General features: G+C 46.1%; 2 protein-coding genes, 2 long non-coding RNA genes and 2 other non-coding genes across 6 annotated transcripts in view; 2 read left to right on the top strand and 4 right to left on the bottom strand.

The window, feature by feature from the left end:
• Positions 1–17,769, top strand: part of LOC140418959 (uncharacterized) — a 123,697-nt gene that overhangs the window by 20,120 nt on the left and 85,808 nt on the right. The window lies entirely within an intron of this gene.
• Positions 548–3,998, bottom strand: LOC140418966 (uncharacterized). The gene is made up of 2 exons (XR_011945445.1): positions 3,790–3,998; positions 548–1,423 (listed from the first exon to the last, which is right to left on the bottom strand). It is a non-coding gene; the product is annotated as an uncharacterized lncRNA (long non-coding RNA).
• Positions 7,568–9,494, bottom strand: LOC140418969 (uncharacterized). The gene is made up of 2 exons (XR_011945448.1): positions 9,273–9,494; positions 7,568–9,109 (listed from the first exon to the last, which is right to left on the bottom strand). It is a non-coding gene; the product is annotated as an uncharacterized lncRNA (long non-coding RNA).
• On the top strand, positions 9,581–13,631 carry LOC140418957 (uncharacterized). The gene is made up of 2 exons (XM_072502647.1): positions 9,581–10,027; positions 11,692–13,631. The coding sequence occupies exons 1-2, from the start codon at positions 9,752–9,754 to the stop codon at positions 12,514–12,516; spliced, it is 1,101 nt and encodes a 366-aa protein (XP_072358748.1). The 5' UTR covers positions 9,581–9,751; the 3' UTR covers positions 12,517–13,631.
• On the bottom strand, positions 13,299–13,371 carry trnah-aug (transfer RNA histidin (anticodon AUG)). Its single transcript has one exon. It is a non-coding gene; the product is annotated as a tRNA-His (tRNA).
• Positions 13,856–13,928, bottom strand: trnav-uac (transfer RNA valine (anticodon UAC)). The gene has a single exon. It is a non-coding gene; the product is annotated as a tRNA-Val (tRNA).

The raw sequence follows: 17,769 nt of genomic DNA, 5'->3' as shown, positions 1-17,769 counted from the left end.
GTGGCAGCTTGTAGAGAAATAGGAGGGGCTAAGGATAGATCCTTCGGAGAAACTGAGTACAAGGACTGTGGAGAGGAAAGGGCGTTTGGAGATGGAGAAGTAGTTTGCAAAGCTGGGAGGGACAAGTGTTTTTTTGGGATGCGTGATGACAGTGGATTTAACACTGAGAGAGACAGTACCAGCAGAGATAGAGAGCTCTTCACTATATCAGCTCACATGGAGAAGTTGGGATGTCAGCGGTTTATGGGAATTATCAATGGAGCAGAAGGGGGGTCTCATGGACAAGGGGAGTTCTGACGGGAGAGAAAATAGAGAAAGATGTAAGTTCAGAACTTCAACAAAAATGGGCTTTAGAGACAGTTTCGTCCGGTAGGTTAGTGGAGGAAAGCAGCAGAGGTAGCTGATCAGATTGTCTCAATCTTAGTGACAAAGAAGCTGTGAGAGCTCCTCACACTTGTTATTGGAGGTGAGGATGGGGGACACGGGGAGAAAGAGACCTTCAAAAGGAACTAACTTGTGTTAGCGATATTAAAAAGACACCACACGCTTTGTTTAACACAAACTGATTTGACTTTATTTTTATTCAGAATTTAATTCTTTGTAACTATTAGAGTTTATGAACATCAGCAGCAACTGACCCCCCAATGAACATGTTCCAGTCCAGGATGTGATTAACAGCGAGCTCCAATCACTGAAGTTACTTGTGAACTTGCTCGTGCATCAGCAGGTTGGATAATTGAGTGAATCCCCTCCCACACTCCGAGCAGGTGAATGGCTTCTCTCCAGTGTGAACTCGCTGGTGTACAGTGAGGTCAGATGATCGCCTGAATCCACTTCCACAGTGAAAGCACCTGAACGGTCTCTCGTCAGTGTGAACATGGTGATGAGATATCAGTTCCCCAGAACTTTTATAACACTTCTCACGGTCTGGACATTTAAATGGTCTCTCCCCAGTGTGAATTCGCTGGTGTCTCAGCAGATTGGAGGAATGAGCAAATCCTTTCCCACACTGCGAACAGGTGAATGGCCTCTCCCCAGCATGAATGTGTTGGTGTGTCTGCAAGTGGTATGAGTGTGTGAATCCCTTCCCGCACTCGAAGCAGGTGAACGGTCTCTCCCCAGTGTGAATGCGCTGATGGATTTTCAACTTGGATGGATAATCGAATCCCTTCCCACAATCCCACTTTTCCCATGGTTTTCCCCCGGTGTGACTGCATTTATGTTTCGAAAGGCCAGATGATCGACTGAAGCCTTGTCCACACACAGAGAACGCGAGTACGGTTTCTCCCCACTGTGAACGGTGCATCTTCCTTCCATCTTCAAACTCCCATGATATTTATGTTACAAACGTTTTGGTGAGTGTAGATCTTGATGTGATGTTTAGTTTGAATTTCCTGACTGAAGTTCCTTCACTTCTAATACTCTGCAAAATGATTCAAAACAGAAAATAGTGAGTGAGAGAGAACGCACAAAAACACAAAGACAGGTTGTGAAATTGAGCTGAATGAATCTGGACATTTGTGGGGCCGGCACTGGGAAAAAGTGACCATGAAAACTGCTGGGTTGTCATAAAAAAAAACTGGTTCACCTCTCTGGGAGGAGAGAGGGAGAGTGTGTGTGAGAGAGAGGGTGCGAGAGAGAGGGTGCGAGAGAGAGAGGGTGCGGGAGAGAGGGAGAGACAGAGTGTGTGTGGGACAGAGAGAATTTGGGAAAGAGAGGCAGAGACAGCGAGGGAGTGTATGTATGTGTGTGTGTGAGTGAGTGTGTAAACACAGCGAATGGTAATGACCTGAAACGCAAACACTTGCGTTCAAAGGACGATAATGTTCACTTCCTGATGAATCGAGTGAAGCTGTCACAAAGAACAAAGAACAAGAACAAAGAAATGTACAGCACAGGAACAGGCCCTTCGGCCCTCCAAGCCCGTGCCGACCATGCTGCCCGACTAAACTACAATCTTCTACACTTCCTGGGTCCGTATCCCTCTATTCCCATCCTATTCATGTATTTGTCAAGATGAACCCTTAAATGTCCCTATCGTCCCTGCTTCCACCACCTCCTCCGGTAGCGAGTTCCAGGCACCCACTACCCTCTGCGTAAAAAACTTGCCTCGTACATCTACTCTAAACCTTGCCCCTCTCACCTTAAACCTATGCCCCCTAGTAATTGACCCCTCTACCCTGGGGAAAAGCCTCTGACTATCCACTCTGTCTATGCCCCTCATAAATTTGTATACCTCTATCAGGTCTCCCCTCAACCTCCTTCGTTCCAGTGAGAACAAACCGAGTTTATTCAACCGCTCCTCATAGCTAATGCCCTCCATACCAGGCAACATTCTGGTAAATCTCTTCTGCACCCTCTCTAAAGCCTCCACATCCTTCTGGTAGTGTGGTGACCAGAATTGAACACTATACTCCAAGTGTGGCCTAACTAAGGTTCTAATTGGTCACATTGTGATGTAAGAGTTTGCTCAAGGTTCCGGTCTGTAAATCCTTTTCTAATACCCTGAAAATGAAATTTACAAAAGGTCAACCCTAATGTCAATCCAAAAATGGAATTCAGAAAATAAAATTGTGGTTTGGGTTTGTCGTGTGTAAATTCTCCCTTTCTAACTTCCTGTAAAAGGAGTTTCTCAAATCCATCATTGTGTGGGACGGCACGGTGGCACAGCGATTAACACTGCTGCCTTACAGCACCAGGGACTTGGATTCAATTTTGATCTTTTGGGTCACTGTCTGTGTGGGTCACTGTCTGCCCGTGTTTGCGCAGATTTCTTCGGGGTGCTTCAGTTTCCTCCCACAGTCCAAAGGTGGATTGGCCGTGTTAAATTGCCCCTTATGTCCAAAGATATGTTTGTTAGGTGGGGTTACGGGAACAGGGCGGGGGCTTAGGTAGGGTGGTCTTTCAGAGGATCTGTGCAGACTTGATGGGCTGAATGGCCTCCTTATGCACTGTCGGGATTCTATGACTGCCAGTCTAGGATGGAAATTCCCAACATTCCCTTCTCCTGCTCCCTAATCCAGTATGACTGTTCATGCTCCCCTCTGCACTTAAAATTTTTTTTTTAAGAGTATCCAATTATTTATTTACGTATTTATTTATTTCCAATTAAGGCAATTTATGGAGCAATTACTGATACTGTGCATGCTTTCATCATAGCCCGGCCTCGCCCTCCATTCACTCTGATTTGTTGGAGGACCAGCTGCGCTCGGTTGGTCCTCCAGCCTGCCACTCCTCTTCCTATTGGTCCGGAGCCGCTGTCAATCTCCCGGGCATTGTGACCGTTCCAGATGGTGAGAGCCGCCACAGGCTCAGGCTGATTATCCAATAATTTTTTTAAAATAAAGTTATTAAAAATAACTTTAGAGTACCCAATTCATTTTTTCCAATGAAGGGACAATTTAGCGTGGTCAATCCACCTACCTTGCACATGGGGGTGAAACCCACTCAGACACGGGGACAATTTGCAAACTCCACAGGGACAGTGACCCAGGGCCAAGATTCAAACCCGGGTCCTAAGCGCCGGAGCCCCAGTGGTAACCACTGTACTGCCCTCTCCCCGCTTATACTTTGCCTGGACAAGTTGTCTGCATTCTGAACAATGGGTAACAAGCTCCTCCCACTCATCAAAACGTTGCCCCCGATAAAGATGGCAACCACGCATGCGCCATGGTGCACACTCATTCCAATAAAGATGGCGGCCGTTAATCCAGGCCGAAAATGAGGGGCTGTAGCCCCGCTCGGTACAATCTGGGTCCGGTAAACTCTTTTCAGAGTTTAATGACTCACAATGTGCTTACACAGCGTTTCCAACCTTCCCCGCGATCTCAAGCACCCTACATATTGTTAACCGCCTCTTACAAATTATAGATGCAAAATAGAAACAACCGCTCTCCATCGCCATTACTGATACTGCGCATGCTTCAATCACAGCGGGCCCCGCCTCTCTTTCACTCCGTTTGGTTGGATGACCAGCCTCTCTCGGTCGGGCCTCGACTCCCGCCCCTCCACTTCCTATTGGTCCGGAGCCGCTGTCAATCACCCGGTCATTGTGACAGTTCCAGATGGTGACAGACGCCACAGGCTCAGGCTGACTCGCTGATTGTCCAATAATGTTTTAAAAAATAACTAGACTCCGTGGCCAATCCGCCTACCCTGCACATCTTTGGGTTGTGGGTCAAAACCCACGCAAACACAGGGAGAATGTGCAAACTCCGCATGGACAGTGACCCAGAGCCAGGATGGGACCTGGGACCTCAGCACCGTGAGGCAGCAGTGCTAACCACTGTGCCACCGTGCTCCTTGATTCTCCAATAATACCAGTGAGAGTCTCAGTAACAATAATAGTGGAGATGGGGCCCAGAGGAGAAACAGCAAAGGATTCACTCACTTTGAGAGCAACTAACACTGTCTGTTCCCATAATAAGTCAGGCTGCAGTTTGTGAGTGAAAACATCATTGGATCAAATGTAATGATGATACAGTAAGTATCAAGAGAACCAAAACTAAATTTGGTTTTCAAATAATAGTGAAGTAGTCATGGTTTCTTGACAACATAATATAATCCGCTTCTGGTGTGTGTTACTCTGTCCCATTAGACAATAACCTTTAAAAAAAAAAAATTTAGAGTACTGAATTCATTTTTTTCCAAGGGGAAATTTAGTGTGGCCAATCCACCTACTCTGCACATCCTCAGGTTGTGGGGGTGAGACACACACAGACTCGGGGAGAATTTACAAACTCCACACGGATAGTGACCCAGGGCCAGGATCGAACCCGGGACCTTGGCACTGTGAGGCAGCAGTGCTACCGTAGCACAGTGGTTAGCACAGTTGCTTCACTGCTCCAGGGTCCCAGGTTCGATTCCCGTCTTGGGTCAATGTCTGTGCGGAGTCTGCACGTTCTGCACGTGCCCACATGGATTTCCTCCGGGAGCTCCAGTTTCCTGCCACATTCCTAAGATGTGCAGGTTTGGTGGATTGGCTGTGCAAAATTGCCCTTAGTGTCCAAAAAGGTTAGATGGTGTTACTGGGTCACCGGGATACGGTGGAGGTGTGGGCTTAGATCGCGTGATCTTTCCATGGGCCTGTGCAGACTCGATGGGCCGAATGGCCTCCTTCTGCACTTTAAATTCTATGATTTATGATCGAGCGTGATGCACGCGGCGGCCACCATGTCGCTCCCTTCATTAGACAATAACCTGCTTTTTATTCCAATTCTGGTGTATGTTACCACTGTAGGTCCTGGGCTGAATGAGTCTGGTACAATAAACAGAGTCTGGTTCCAGTGCCTCTGAGGTCATTTGACCTGCAGGTAAGCTGACATTAATCGAGACAAAAAGGCCCAGTAAATATCCAATTGTAATAGGAGGACAAGGTGTAAGGAAGCAACAATATTTTGAGGTTTCTGTGTTGTGGTGAGTGTCACTGGGAGGTGTGTGATAAAATAGGAATGGAAACATGACAGAGACACGTGTGACCGACTCCACCTGATTGAGAGCTGTTATACCCAAGGGGACAGCAATGAGGACATGGGGAACTCCAAAGATTTCTGATATTCGAGGTACATCTGTTAGAGGAACTGAAAATATTCTGTTCCTTCTTGTGGTTCTCGAGTTACACAGTCACACAGGAAATGTATCCGACAGATCATCAAAACCAAAGTTTTAATCTTCTCTTTGAGACACACTGTGATTGAAAAGGTCAAATGTTAAAACATCAGTTTGAGCAAAATTCATAATGTCACAAAGATGAGTGAACTGTCCAATTAACCCCATTCACCATAACTCTGCCAATTTACCGTCCACAAGAATTTATCCAATTCCCTTTGAAAGTTACTGTGAAATCTGCTTCCTGCAGCGTGTCAGTGTGAATTCTAGATCACATCACATCACTGTGTAAAAACAATTCTCCTCATCACCTCCTTGGGTTGTTGTAAAATATCTTAAATCTCAGTGTCCTCTGGTTACAAACCCTCCTTCTCCCCATCGACACTATCACAAATCCTTCCTCATTTTAAACACCTCTATTAAATCTCCCCTTCACCTTCCCTGATCTCAGAGCGACAATCCCGGTTTCTCCTGCTCTGAGTCACGAGGACTCGAAGCGTTAACTCGGTTTCTCTCAGTACCGATGCTGCCAGAACTGCTGAGTTTTCCAACATTTTCTGTTTTTCTCCCTCTTTTTCCTTCTTCAATCTATCACAAACACTTCATGATTTTGATCACCTCAGTTAAATAGGAATAGGAGTGAAATATAGATGGAGAAAGAAAAACTGATAGAAGAACTGAGAGATTTTAAAAAACAGAAAGGTGAGGTGGCAAGAGATAAAAGCTGAGAAATAGAGGAAACAAGTAACACAGAAAGAATGATATAAAATATAAGGGAGCAGGTTATGCTACAGAGAGCAGAGGGAACTTGTAGAATCCCAAGGTTCTTTACCCGTCAGTCTGGCCTCAATAAAAGTCGAGATGGATTTGCAGGTACAGCATTAGTTATTTTATTTAGCTTGCAAGCGTTCCTCAATTCTCAGGAGCACGAAGCACATTCTGCTCCATGGACTTCTGGAATCAAGTGAGGATATGGAACAAAGGAATCTGTACTGATACATTCAAATGGCATCAAGTTTCACATACACAATGCCCATAGGTCATCCTATATCCCTCCTGACCTGTTAATCTATTCTGATTGGCTCACTTCCAATCCCTTCCTCTGGCCCCTATTACCCAGCATCCTTTTCTCCTGCTTTGGTGGACACACCTCTTCCTGCTTTTCCATGCGGTCTGAAATCCTTTGTCTGTGAACTCACCAGAATTAGACTGGCCTACCTCTACATTACATTAACTAATATCTCTAAAGTAACTATTTTATATCACATTCGTCAAACTCAGTGACTGATCCACAGCCACAGCTGCTTCTGTCCGGGAATGGAGACTCTGAACAGAAATAACCGGCTCATTTGTAAATGTCACCACAATGTGATCTGTGGGACTCTGCCCTGACTCTGTGGACAGATATAGGCCGCACTGACAGATGTTCTCGCCAGATTGTGGACCGCGGATTTATTTTCTGCTCAGAAGTGAGATGTGCGGTTTGGAACCGGCAGCAGAGAAACAGGAAGTTGTGTTACCTGAGAATGAAACAGCAGGCGTCAGTTTCACATTATCACCGTGAACAGTCTTCCTGCCTGTGAGGGTGACCTCACTCTGACAGCATCAAGAACAACCACACAGATTGCTGCCGGTCTCAGCATTACATTCACCTCACTTCCCATTTTAAACATTAAAATATGAGGTTATTTAATTTTTTAACATGTTCTCTGAATTGGAAGATGGACTGAGGATTATCACTGGGAGAAATGAGGGGACATTATAGAAACTTAAATTTTCCTCAAAGAGGGTTATTAGAAAATAGGAGATTAAAAGTGAGTCAGGGCCAATCAGAGAGAGAGAGAAAGTGAGAGGTAGAGAGAGAAAGGATTGAGTCTCCATAAATGAGATGTTCACTCAGAAAGCGGAGAGGTTCAGTGTGATGTTCAACACTCAGGTGGGAAAGACAAAAATCTGCAACAACGTTTCAAACACATTTATTCAGAATAATAAACCTCATCGGCAGATTAAGACTGTCAGAGTGAACATTATTCAGTCCTGTACATAATTAGCAGCATCAATAAGGGTGTATTCTAAACCTTGTGGTTGCTTGTGAACTCGCTGGTGTGTTAACAGGTGGGATGAGTGAGTAAACACTTTTCCACAGACATTACAGTTGAATGGCCGCTCCACAGTGTGAACTCGATGGTGTTTCATAAGATAAAATAAATGAGAAAATCCCTTCCCACATATGGAGCAAGTGAATGGCCTCTCCCCACTGTGAACTCTCTGGTGTGTCAGCAGGTTGGATGCCCGACTGAATCCCTTCCCACACACAGAGCAGGTGAATGACCTCTCCCCAGTGTGAACTCACTGGTGATTCACAAGGTTGGATGAATGAGTGAATCCCTTCCCACACACTGAGCAAGTGAACGGCCTCTCCTCACTGTGAACCTGCTGATGCGTCAGAAGGTTGTATGAACGTGTGAATCCCTTCCCACATTCAGGGCAGGTGAATGGTCTATCCGCTGTATGAAGTTGCTGGTGTATCAGAAGGTTGAATGAATTAATGAATCCTTTTCCACAGTCAGAGCAGGTGAATGGCCTCTCGCCAGTGTGAATTCTCTGGTGGTTCAGTACGGCAGATGGACGGCTGAATCCTTTCCCACACACGAGCAGGTGAATGGTCTCTCCGCAGTGTGAGCATATTGGTGTGTTCGTAAATCCTTTTCGTTTTTAAAGCTTTTCTCACAGTCAGGACAATAAAAAATGTGTTATCAGAGTGAACAAGTTGATGTATCTGCAGATGGGATAACTGAATGAATCCTTTCCCACACAGGGAGCAGGTGAACGGTCTCTCCCCAGTGCGAATACGTTGATGTGTCAGCAGATCATTTTTACATTTCAAACTCTTCTCACAGTCAGGATATGTAAATGGCCTCTTATAAGTGTGAACAAGTTGATGAGTCACAATGTGGAATGACCGAGTGAATCCCTTCCCACACACAGGGCAGGTGAATGGCCTCCCTTAGTGTGAACTCGCTGGTGTGTCAGAAGGTTGTATGAATGGGTGAATCCCTTCCCACAAATGGAGCAGATAAACGGTCTCTCCCCAGTGTGACTGCGACAATGAACTTCCAGTTGTGATGGGTAACTGAATCCCTTCCTACAGTCCGCACATTTCCACAGTTTCTCCATGGTGAGGGGTCTTTAGGTCTCTCCCGGTTGAAGCTTTGTCCACACACAAACAAGTATTTAATTTTTCCCTGCAGTGAATGATGTGATACTTTTTTTGAGGCTGTGTAACTGGTTAAAACTCTCTCCACAGTCAGTGGACTGGAAAACTCTCATTGGGGGTGGGTCTCGGTGCTTTTGCAGTCACACTGTTGAAACAGAACAAACACTTCTCCTTCCAAATTCAAAGACTGAAGATATTGAGCTCTTAATGAATTGAGTGACTGTCAGATTTCGAGGTGATGTTTGGTTTGAATTTTCTGTCGGCCAATCCTCCACTTCCAATATCCTGTAAAAGGAGTTTACAAAAGTCATCACTGTCAATCCAGGTCAGAAATTCTGAACAGACAATTCTAGTTTGTCTGGAACATTTTTCCCTCTTGTTCCCCCCAAGCTGTAAATGTCCCACACACACTCCCTCCTCCCTGGGCTGAAATGCAAATCCATCTCACCATCTGCAGCATTTCTTTCCTCCACTCCCAGTTTTCTCCCTCCCTCTCCTCTGCCTGGGTCCAGTTCTCCAGCTCCTGTCTGCAGACTGACAATAAAATCAATGGGTCTTATTGGGGGGTTTGGGTTCTCACCATTGTCCCCGCTCCCGGCGGCTCTCATTCAGCCTCTGGGAGCCGCACTCACTCTCACTGCGGCTGCGCTCAGCCCGGAGCAGCAACGCGCATTCTCCACACGGGGAGGGGGGAGGGGGGGGGCGGAACTTCCGGGTACGGGACATTCTGGCGCCTGCGCGTTCTGGCTCCTGTGACGAAGATAGGGCGTATTCATCCGCGCCTGGCATTCCGGGTAGCCTTATCCGCCATTATTTCATTACGTTCCTCAGGGTGAGAAATTGGTTCCGGCACTTTTGATACAATTCGGTGTTTGTACCGAATGGGGCGGCCGCATCGGCGTTTTTCTCTCTGATCGGCCCCTGTTAATGGCTGTCATGTGTTTCGGGGGCGATATGCAGCAGAGCGCCTGCGTGGCCGCCATCTTGTTCGCCGGCCATGTGCATCAGGATGCATGCGCGGGCATCCAGGAACGGGAAGCCGGAAGAGAGAATCTTGTGAATTTCTCTCCTGGACTGAGAGTGAAATTCCTTTGGAAACGTCTTAAGAAAGAGGAGGATTTACTCACGGGAACTTCAAACCAAACATCACATCATCATCTGACTGAGTTACTCGGATCATCAGGACCTGAATATCATTGGAAGGTAAAATGGTTTGTCTGTTCTGCCTGGACAATGATTTCAGATATCAGAATGACTGAAAGTTTTAATGAATTTTCCAGGTTAACTTTGAGACTAATTACACCAATCACATTGGTGAAGCTAAAGAATTTGCTGTTGTATTATTATGTATGAGGGCAAATTAACTCGTGTGTTTAAATAATTATATTAACATAAAGTCCAAACATGTGCTAAAGTTCCCCTTAGTGTCAAAAAGTTAGGTGAGGTTATCATAGAATCATAGAGTGCAGAAGGATGCCATTCGGCCCATTGAGTCTGCACCAGCCCTGGCAAAGCGCACCCTGCTTAAGGCCACACCTCCACCCTACTCTCTTAACTCCACTTCACCTTTTTGGACACTGAGGGCAATTTAGCACAGCTAATCCATCTAACCTGCGCATCTTTGGATTGTGGGAGAAAACCGGAGCACCCGGAGGAAACCCACGCAGACACGGGGAGAATGTGCAGACTCTGCACAGGTGGTGACCAAGCCAGGAACCAAACCTCAGATCCTGGAGCTGTGATGCAACAGTGCTAACCATTGTGCTACTTTATCACCATGTGGTGATTCGGGGAATTTCACAGTAACTTCATTGCAGTGTTAATGAAAGCCTACTTTTGGCAATAATGAAGAATATCAACCTTTGAATACGGATGGAGAAATGTTTGTTTGTTAGGCTGCAGTTTCGAAGGATAAGAGGCGAATAGATTGAAACATATGATCCTCAGGAGTCTTGACAGGGTGGATGTGGAGAGGATGTTTCTTGAGGGAGAATCTGGAACCCGTCAATCACTGTTTAAAAATAAGGATGGCACGATGCACAGTGGTTAGCACAGTTGCTTCACAGTGCCAGGGTCCCAGGTTCTATTCTCGGCTTGGGTCACTGTCTGTGCAGAGTCTACGCGTTCCCCCCATGTCTACGTGGGTTTCCTCCGGGTGTACTGGTTTCCTCCTACAAGTCGCGAAAGACTTGCTGTTCGATAAACTGGATATTCTGAATTCTCCCTCAGTGTGCCCGAACAGGAGCCGGAGTGTGGCGATTAGGCGCTTTTCACAGTAACTTCATTGCAGTGTTAATGGAAGCCTACTTGTGACAATAATAAAGATGATCATTATTATTATCAGGAGTCGCCCATTTAAAAGCGATGATGGGCTGATAGGTTATCGGGGTGGTTGGGATGCAGATTTGGGCAGCACGGTAGCACAGTGGTTAGCGCAGTTGCTTCACAGCACCAGGGTCCCAGGTTCGATTCCCGGCTTGGGTCACTGTCTGTGCGGAATCTGCACGTTCTCTCTGTGTCTGTGTGTGTTTCCTCCGGGTGCTCTGGTTTCCTCCCACAGTCCAAAGATGTGCAGGTTAGATGGATTGGCCATGATAAATTGCCCTTCGTGTCCAGAAAGGTTAGGTGGGGTTACGGGGATAGGATGGAGGCGTGGGCGTAGGTAGGAGAGCCGGCGCAGACTCAATGGGCCGAATGGCTTCCTTCTGCAGTGTAAATTCTATGATTTCAGGTTACTCAAATCAGCCATGATCTTATTGAGGGTCGAGGAGCTGAATGGCCGACTCCTGCTCCTTGTTTGTATTTTGTAAAACCATTCTGGTTTTGTTAAGAATGTTCCCTTCCCTTCTGTTATGACTTTGTTGCAGAAGGAGGCCATTCAGCCCATCGAGTCTGCACTGGCCCATGCCTCCGCCCTATCCCCGGAACCTGACCTAACCTTTTGGACACTAAGGGGCAATTTAACACGTCCAATCCACCTCATCTGCACATCTTTGGACTGTGGGAGGAAACCGGAGCACCCAGAGGAAATGTACACAGACACGGGAAGAAAGTGCAAATTCCACACAGACAGTATCCTGAGGCTGAAATCGAACCCGGGTCCCTGGAGCTGTGAGGCAGCACTGCTAACCATTGTGCCACCGTTTGATTGGGTCACATATTTGAAAGAAGAGAGAGGGGAAAAACTAGAATTATCTGTTCTGAATTTCTATCCTGGACTGATATTAACACTGGTAACTCCTTTTACAGGGGACCAGAAGGACATGATTTTCAGACGGAAATATGTCTCATTGAGGTCTGTCAAAGCCACTGAACTCATCAGGACAGAAATATTACCGGCCTTTGGGTGTGGAAGGAGAAATGTTTGTCTCTGGACACACACACACCCAAGTGAGAGTGTTCCAGCAATTACACAGCCTGAAAAAAACATTGCAACATTCACAGCGAGTAAAAACCGTTCTGTGTTGGAAGAGGCTTCAGCTGATCATCCAACCTGGATAGAGACACAAGGGCGCGAACACCATGGAGAAACCGTGGAAATGTGGAGACTGTGGAAAGGGATTCAATTACCAGTCATGGCTGAAATACCATCGACACACTCACATTGTGGAGAGACCATTTCCCTGCTCAATGTGCGGGAAGGGATTCACTCGGTCATCCGACCTTCTGAGACACCAACAAACTCACACTGAGAAGCTGTTCACCTGTTCCACATGTGGGAAGGGATTCATTAATTAATCTGATCTTCGAACACACCATTGAGTTCACACTGGGGAAAGGCCGTATACCTGCTCAAAGTGTGGGAAGGAATTCATTCAGTCAGCCCACCTGCTGACACACCAGCGAGTTCACACTGGGGAGAGGCCGTTCACCTGCTTTCTGTGTAGGAAGGGATTCTCGCGGTCACCCCATCTCACTGCACACCAACTGGTTCACACAGATCAGAGACCTTTTACATGTTCTGAATGTGAGAAAAGCTTTAAAAGCAGGTACCAGATACTGACTCACCAACGTACTCACACTGGGGAGAGGCCGTACACCTGTTCAGAGTGTGGGAAGGGATTCATTCATTCATCTGACTTTCTGATACACCAGCGAATTCACACTGGGGAGAGACCGTTCGACTGCTCTGTGTGGTAAGAAATTCTCTTGGTTATCCCACCTCACTGAACATCAAGTGGTTCACACTAATCAGAGACCTTTCAAATGTTCTGACTGCGAGAAGAGTTTCAAAAGCAGACGAGCGGTACTGACACACCAAAGTACACACATTCTGGGAGACCTTTCACCTGCTCCGAATGTGGGAAAGGATTCACTCAGACATCCCACCTCCTGCGGTAAGATTGAGAAGGCAGGGCTTTCATCAATAACCTCAGCCAATACAAGAATTGACGATGCCCTGTTGACCTTGCTCTGCATCAAGAACCAGCTGTCCAACCCACTGAGCTAAACCGGACTCCAAAACGCTGAAGTCCGAGCCAGCCAGGAGTCGAACCTGGAATCTCCTGATTCATAGTCAGAAGCGTTATCCATTGTGCCACTGGCCCACCTTCATGGCTTTTGCTAGTTCTCTTTCACAATGACCGTTTACGAGATTGAGGTAATATTCAGCAAAGGACTAAACTAGAAGTATGAGATGTTTGCGCTCTTTGTGCTAATTCACCCTCGATCCTGTTGCTAAATGTTTATTAGGGGCAGCACGGTAGCACAAGTGATTAGCACTGTGGCTTCACAGCGCCAGGGTCCCAGGTTCGATTCCCCGCTGGGTCACTGTCTGTGCGGAGTTTGCACGTTCTCCCCGTGTCCGCGTGGGTTTCCTCCGGGTGCTCCGGTTTCCTCCCACAGTCCAAAGACGTGCAGGTTAGGTGGATTGGCCATGCTAAATTACCCGTAGTGTCCATAAGGGTTGGGAGGGGTTATTGGGTTGCGGGGATAAGGTGGAAGTGAGGGATTAATGTGGGTCGGTGCAGACTCGATGGGCCGAATGGCCTCCTTCTGCACTGTATGTTCTATGTAATTCTATGTAATCTATGTTTCTGCCCGGTTTCGAACCGGGGACCTTTCGCATGTAAGGCGAATGTGATAACCACTACACTACAGAAACAGCTGTCAATGCAGAAGCCACCGGACCTGTGCCACGTTCACTGAACTGCCTTGCTGCAGCTTCTCATGGTTCGGCTGAGAGGCCATGTCACTGATTACAAGAAGGCAACGGTTTATTTAAAACAAATGTCTCAACTTATAAGACCATAAGAAATAGTACTTATGTTCAACTTTAGTATTTGTTCAGCAAATATTTAACAGAACAATGTTTTCTCTTCAATTTTAATGCATCACTCTTGTCTTCCTACAGAAACATTCAACCAACTTTACTCAATATTTGTTTTGTTATTCAATGTTTAACATCAGTATATTTACTTATTATATATGTCTTCATTTTTAATTGAATAACTCTGAAATATACAACATCGAATTGCAAACACGACTGACCAACAAAAGAAAGCTTTTCACTGGGTAATACAAATCCCATGGTGCTTTGTTGAGATTGACCACAGTCAGCTTTTAAACAAAGTCAAATATCGTTAAATGCAAGTGAATTGAGAATTACGCGTTGCGTATATTTGACCCTCTGTGTTTTGTTGCAAAATATCTGGGGCCTAAATACTGTTCATGTATAAGAAAGGAGGGGTGACAGCAAATCCGCACTGAGCCTGGATTTCCTCATCTACCTGAGAGGCTTATCCTATTTCTCCATCATGAAGACACATTTTTTCAAAAAGGTGATTCAGTTAAATCTCTGGCATTTCCTCTAATTCAGTTACATATCGTCTATGTCTGTCCTTTTGATTACACATTACTATTAGACATCCTTCAATCTGGCCTGTTGCATTTGCTGCTTGCAATGCAGTCTACTCTACATTGGAGAGACTAAATGTCGGTTGGGTGACCGTTTTGCAAAACACCTTCGCTCCATCCACAAGCTGGACCCAGACCCTCCTGTCACTTGCTATTTAAACTCACTGTCCTGCTCTCATGTCCACATGTCCGACCTTGGCCTGCTGCAATGTTCCCCTGAAGTCCAGCCCAAAGCCGAGGAACAGCCCCTCATCCTCCGATTAGACATGTTACAGCCTTGCGGACTTAGCTTTGAGTTGAACAACTTCAGACTGAACTCTATCCTCCACCTTCACCACATGTTCATTTCTATCAACTGATTTTCAGTTCTTGCATTAATCTGTTTTCCCCTCACCATTGCCCCCCCTTCCCCCCAGCTCATTGCACTTGAGCAATTCTGTTCCTAATTGTCTTTTGACTCACCGCTTACTTTGTTCTGCCATTAATATATCCTAATATCTTAATGCGCCACCATCAGCACCTTTCTGAGCCTTGATTACACTCATTCACATTCCCTTTTTCTTTCTGCTCAATCATTTTTTGTCATTCTCCACCTATTGCTGCCCAATACTCCTCCCCACCCACAACTGTCTAAATCTGACCCCATTTCCAGTTCTCCAGCTTTGACAAAGAGTCACCCAGACTCGAAACATCAGCTGCCATCTCTCTCCACAGAGGCTGTCAGACCTGCTGAGATTGTCCAGTATTTTCTGTTTTTGTTTCAGAATGAAGCATCCGCAGTAAGTTGCATTTATCGTACATTTAGACATGTTTGAGATGGTGATTAAATACGTTCATCTGCATTTGTAAACCCATTAAATTCTGTTGTGGATGAACAAACTGCTAATATGTGAACTGTGACAAAATAGGAAAACCTTTTTCTTCTCCTTGCGTCTTGAAAGTTCAGTGCTTCAGTCTTTGCTAAATGAATTTTTGTGGCTGAAGTGAGACTAAATCTCATATTCATGTAATATACGAGATTCAGGTGAAATTCAGTAACAAACTTTTCTCATACTATATGAGAATAATTTAATGTTTCTGCCGGGTTTTGAACCGGGGACTTTTCACGTGTGAGGCGAATGTGATAACTGCTACTCTACAGAAACGGCTGGCTGTACAACAGCCAAAGGCCCTGTGCAACATTCAGCTGCACTGTCTTGCTGCAGCTTCTCATGGTTAGGCTGAGAGGCCATGTCACTTCTTCCAAGAAGACAGCTGTTTCTTCAAAACAGAGGTCTCAATTTACACGGCGATAAGCTTGTATTGAATTTAGCATTTGTTAAGCAAATATCTAATGGATCAATGTTTTCTGTTCAATCATTAATGCATCATTCTTATCTTCCTGCAGAAATTTCCACCATCTTTGTTTCATTATTCAATGCTTAATATCAGTATATTTATTTGTTACATATGACTTCATTTCAAATTGAATAACTCGAGTCTTCACTCTGAAATATACACCATTGAATTGCAAACATGGCTGACCAAAAAAAGAAAGCGTGTCACTGGGTAATACAAATCCCATGAATCTGTGTTCAGTCTGACCACAGTCAGCTTTTGAACAAAGTCAAATATCATTAAATGGAAGTGAATTGAGAATTATGTGTTGCTTATATTTGACCCCTCTGTGTTTTGGTGTGAAACATTCTGCAGCCTAAATACCGTTCATGTATAAGAAAGGAGGTGACACCAAATCCGCACTGAGCCTGGATTTCCCCATCTCCCCGAGTGGCTTTTCCTGTTTCTCCATCATGAAGACACATTTTTCAAAAAGGTGATTCAGTTAAATCTCTGTCATTTCCTCCAATTCAGTTACAGTATCGTTAGTGTCTGTCTATATGAGCACACATATATGAGCACACATTAGGTATGTTTCAGACGGTGATTAAAATCTTAATCTATGTCTACAAAGCCATTAAAATCTTTTATGAACTGAGCAAACTGCCAAGATCCGCACTTTGTTTTTTCATGTATGGAACAATCTGTCTAGACTGTACGCAGAACAATACTTTTCACTGTACTCGGTACACGTGACAATAAATCAATTCCAATCAAAGAGACAGTTTCTTACTAATCTTCAGATTGAACAGTGAGCCTTCTTAAAAATTATTCATTCATGGGAGGTGGGCGTCACTGGCTGGGCCAGCATTTACTGCTCATTCCAATTGCCCTTGAACTGCGTGTCTTGTGACGCTATTTCAGAGGGCACTTACAGAGGGCAGCACGTAGCACACTGGTTAGCACTGTTGCTTCACAGTGCCATGGCCCCAGGTTTGATTCCGGTCACTGTCTGTGCGGAGTCTGCACGTGCTCCCCATGTCTGCGTGTTTCCCCAGGGTGCTCCGGTTTCCTTTCACAAGTACCGAAAACATGTGTTGTTAGATAATCTGGACATTTTGAATTCTCCCTCTGTGTACCCACAGGCGCCGGAATATGGTGACTAGGGACTTTTCACAGTAACTTCATTGCAATGTTAATGTAAGCCTACTTGTGACAAAGATTATTAAAAAAGGTAAACCACAACATTGCTGTAGATCTGGAGCCACGTGGAGGCAGTAAGAATACAATTACCCCACTGCCCAGCCCACATCCATGGCAGAATCTGGGGCGCGATTCTCCGCTCCCGCGTCGGTTGGGAGAATTGCCCGGGTCGCAAAATTTTCCCGCGATGCCGGTCCGACGCCCTCCCGCGATTCACGGAAGCGGCCAGATCGGCACAATCACGTTTTGCGCGGCACGGTACAGTGAATCGCCCGAGACAGCCAAAATGGCGATTCACCGGTACCCCTGCGATTCTCCGGCCCGGATGGGCCAAGCGGCCTGCCCAAAACGGCGGGTTCCCCCCGGCGCCGTCCACACCTGGTCGCTGCCGGCGGGAACGCTGGGGGGGCGGCCTGCGGGGGGAACCTGCACCGGGGGGGGGGGCCTCAAATGGGGTCTGGTCCGCGATCGGTGCCCACCGATCGTCGGGCCGGCCTCTCTGAAGGAGGACCTCCTTCCTTCCGCAGCCCCGCAAGATCCGTCAGACATCTTCTTGCAGGGCGGACCCG

This window comes from Scyliorhinus torazame, chromosome 5, assembly GCF_047496885.1.
Source record: "Scyliorhinus torazame isolate Kashiwa2021f chromosome 5, sScyTor2.1, whole genome shotgun sequence".
Classification (NCBI taxonomy): Eukaryota; Metazoa; Chordata; class Chondrichthyes; order Carcharhiniformes; family Scyliorhinidae; genus Scyliorhinus; species Scyliorhinus torazame.
This window is presented reverse-complemented; position numbering and strand designations above follow the sequence as displayed.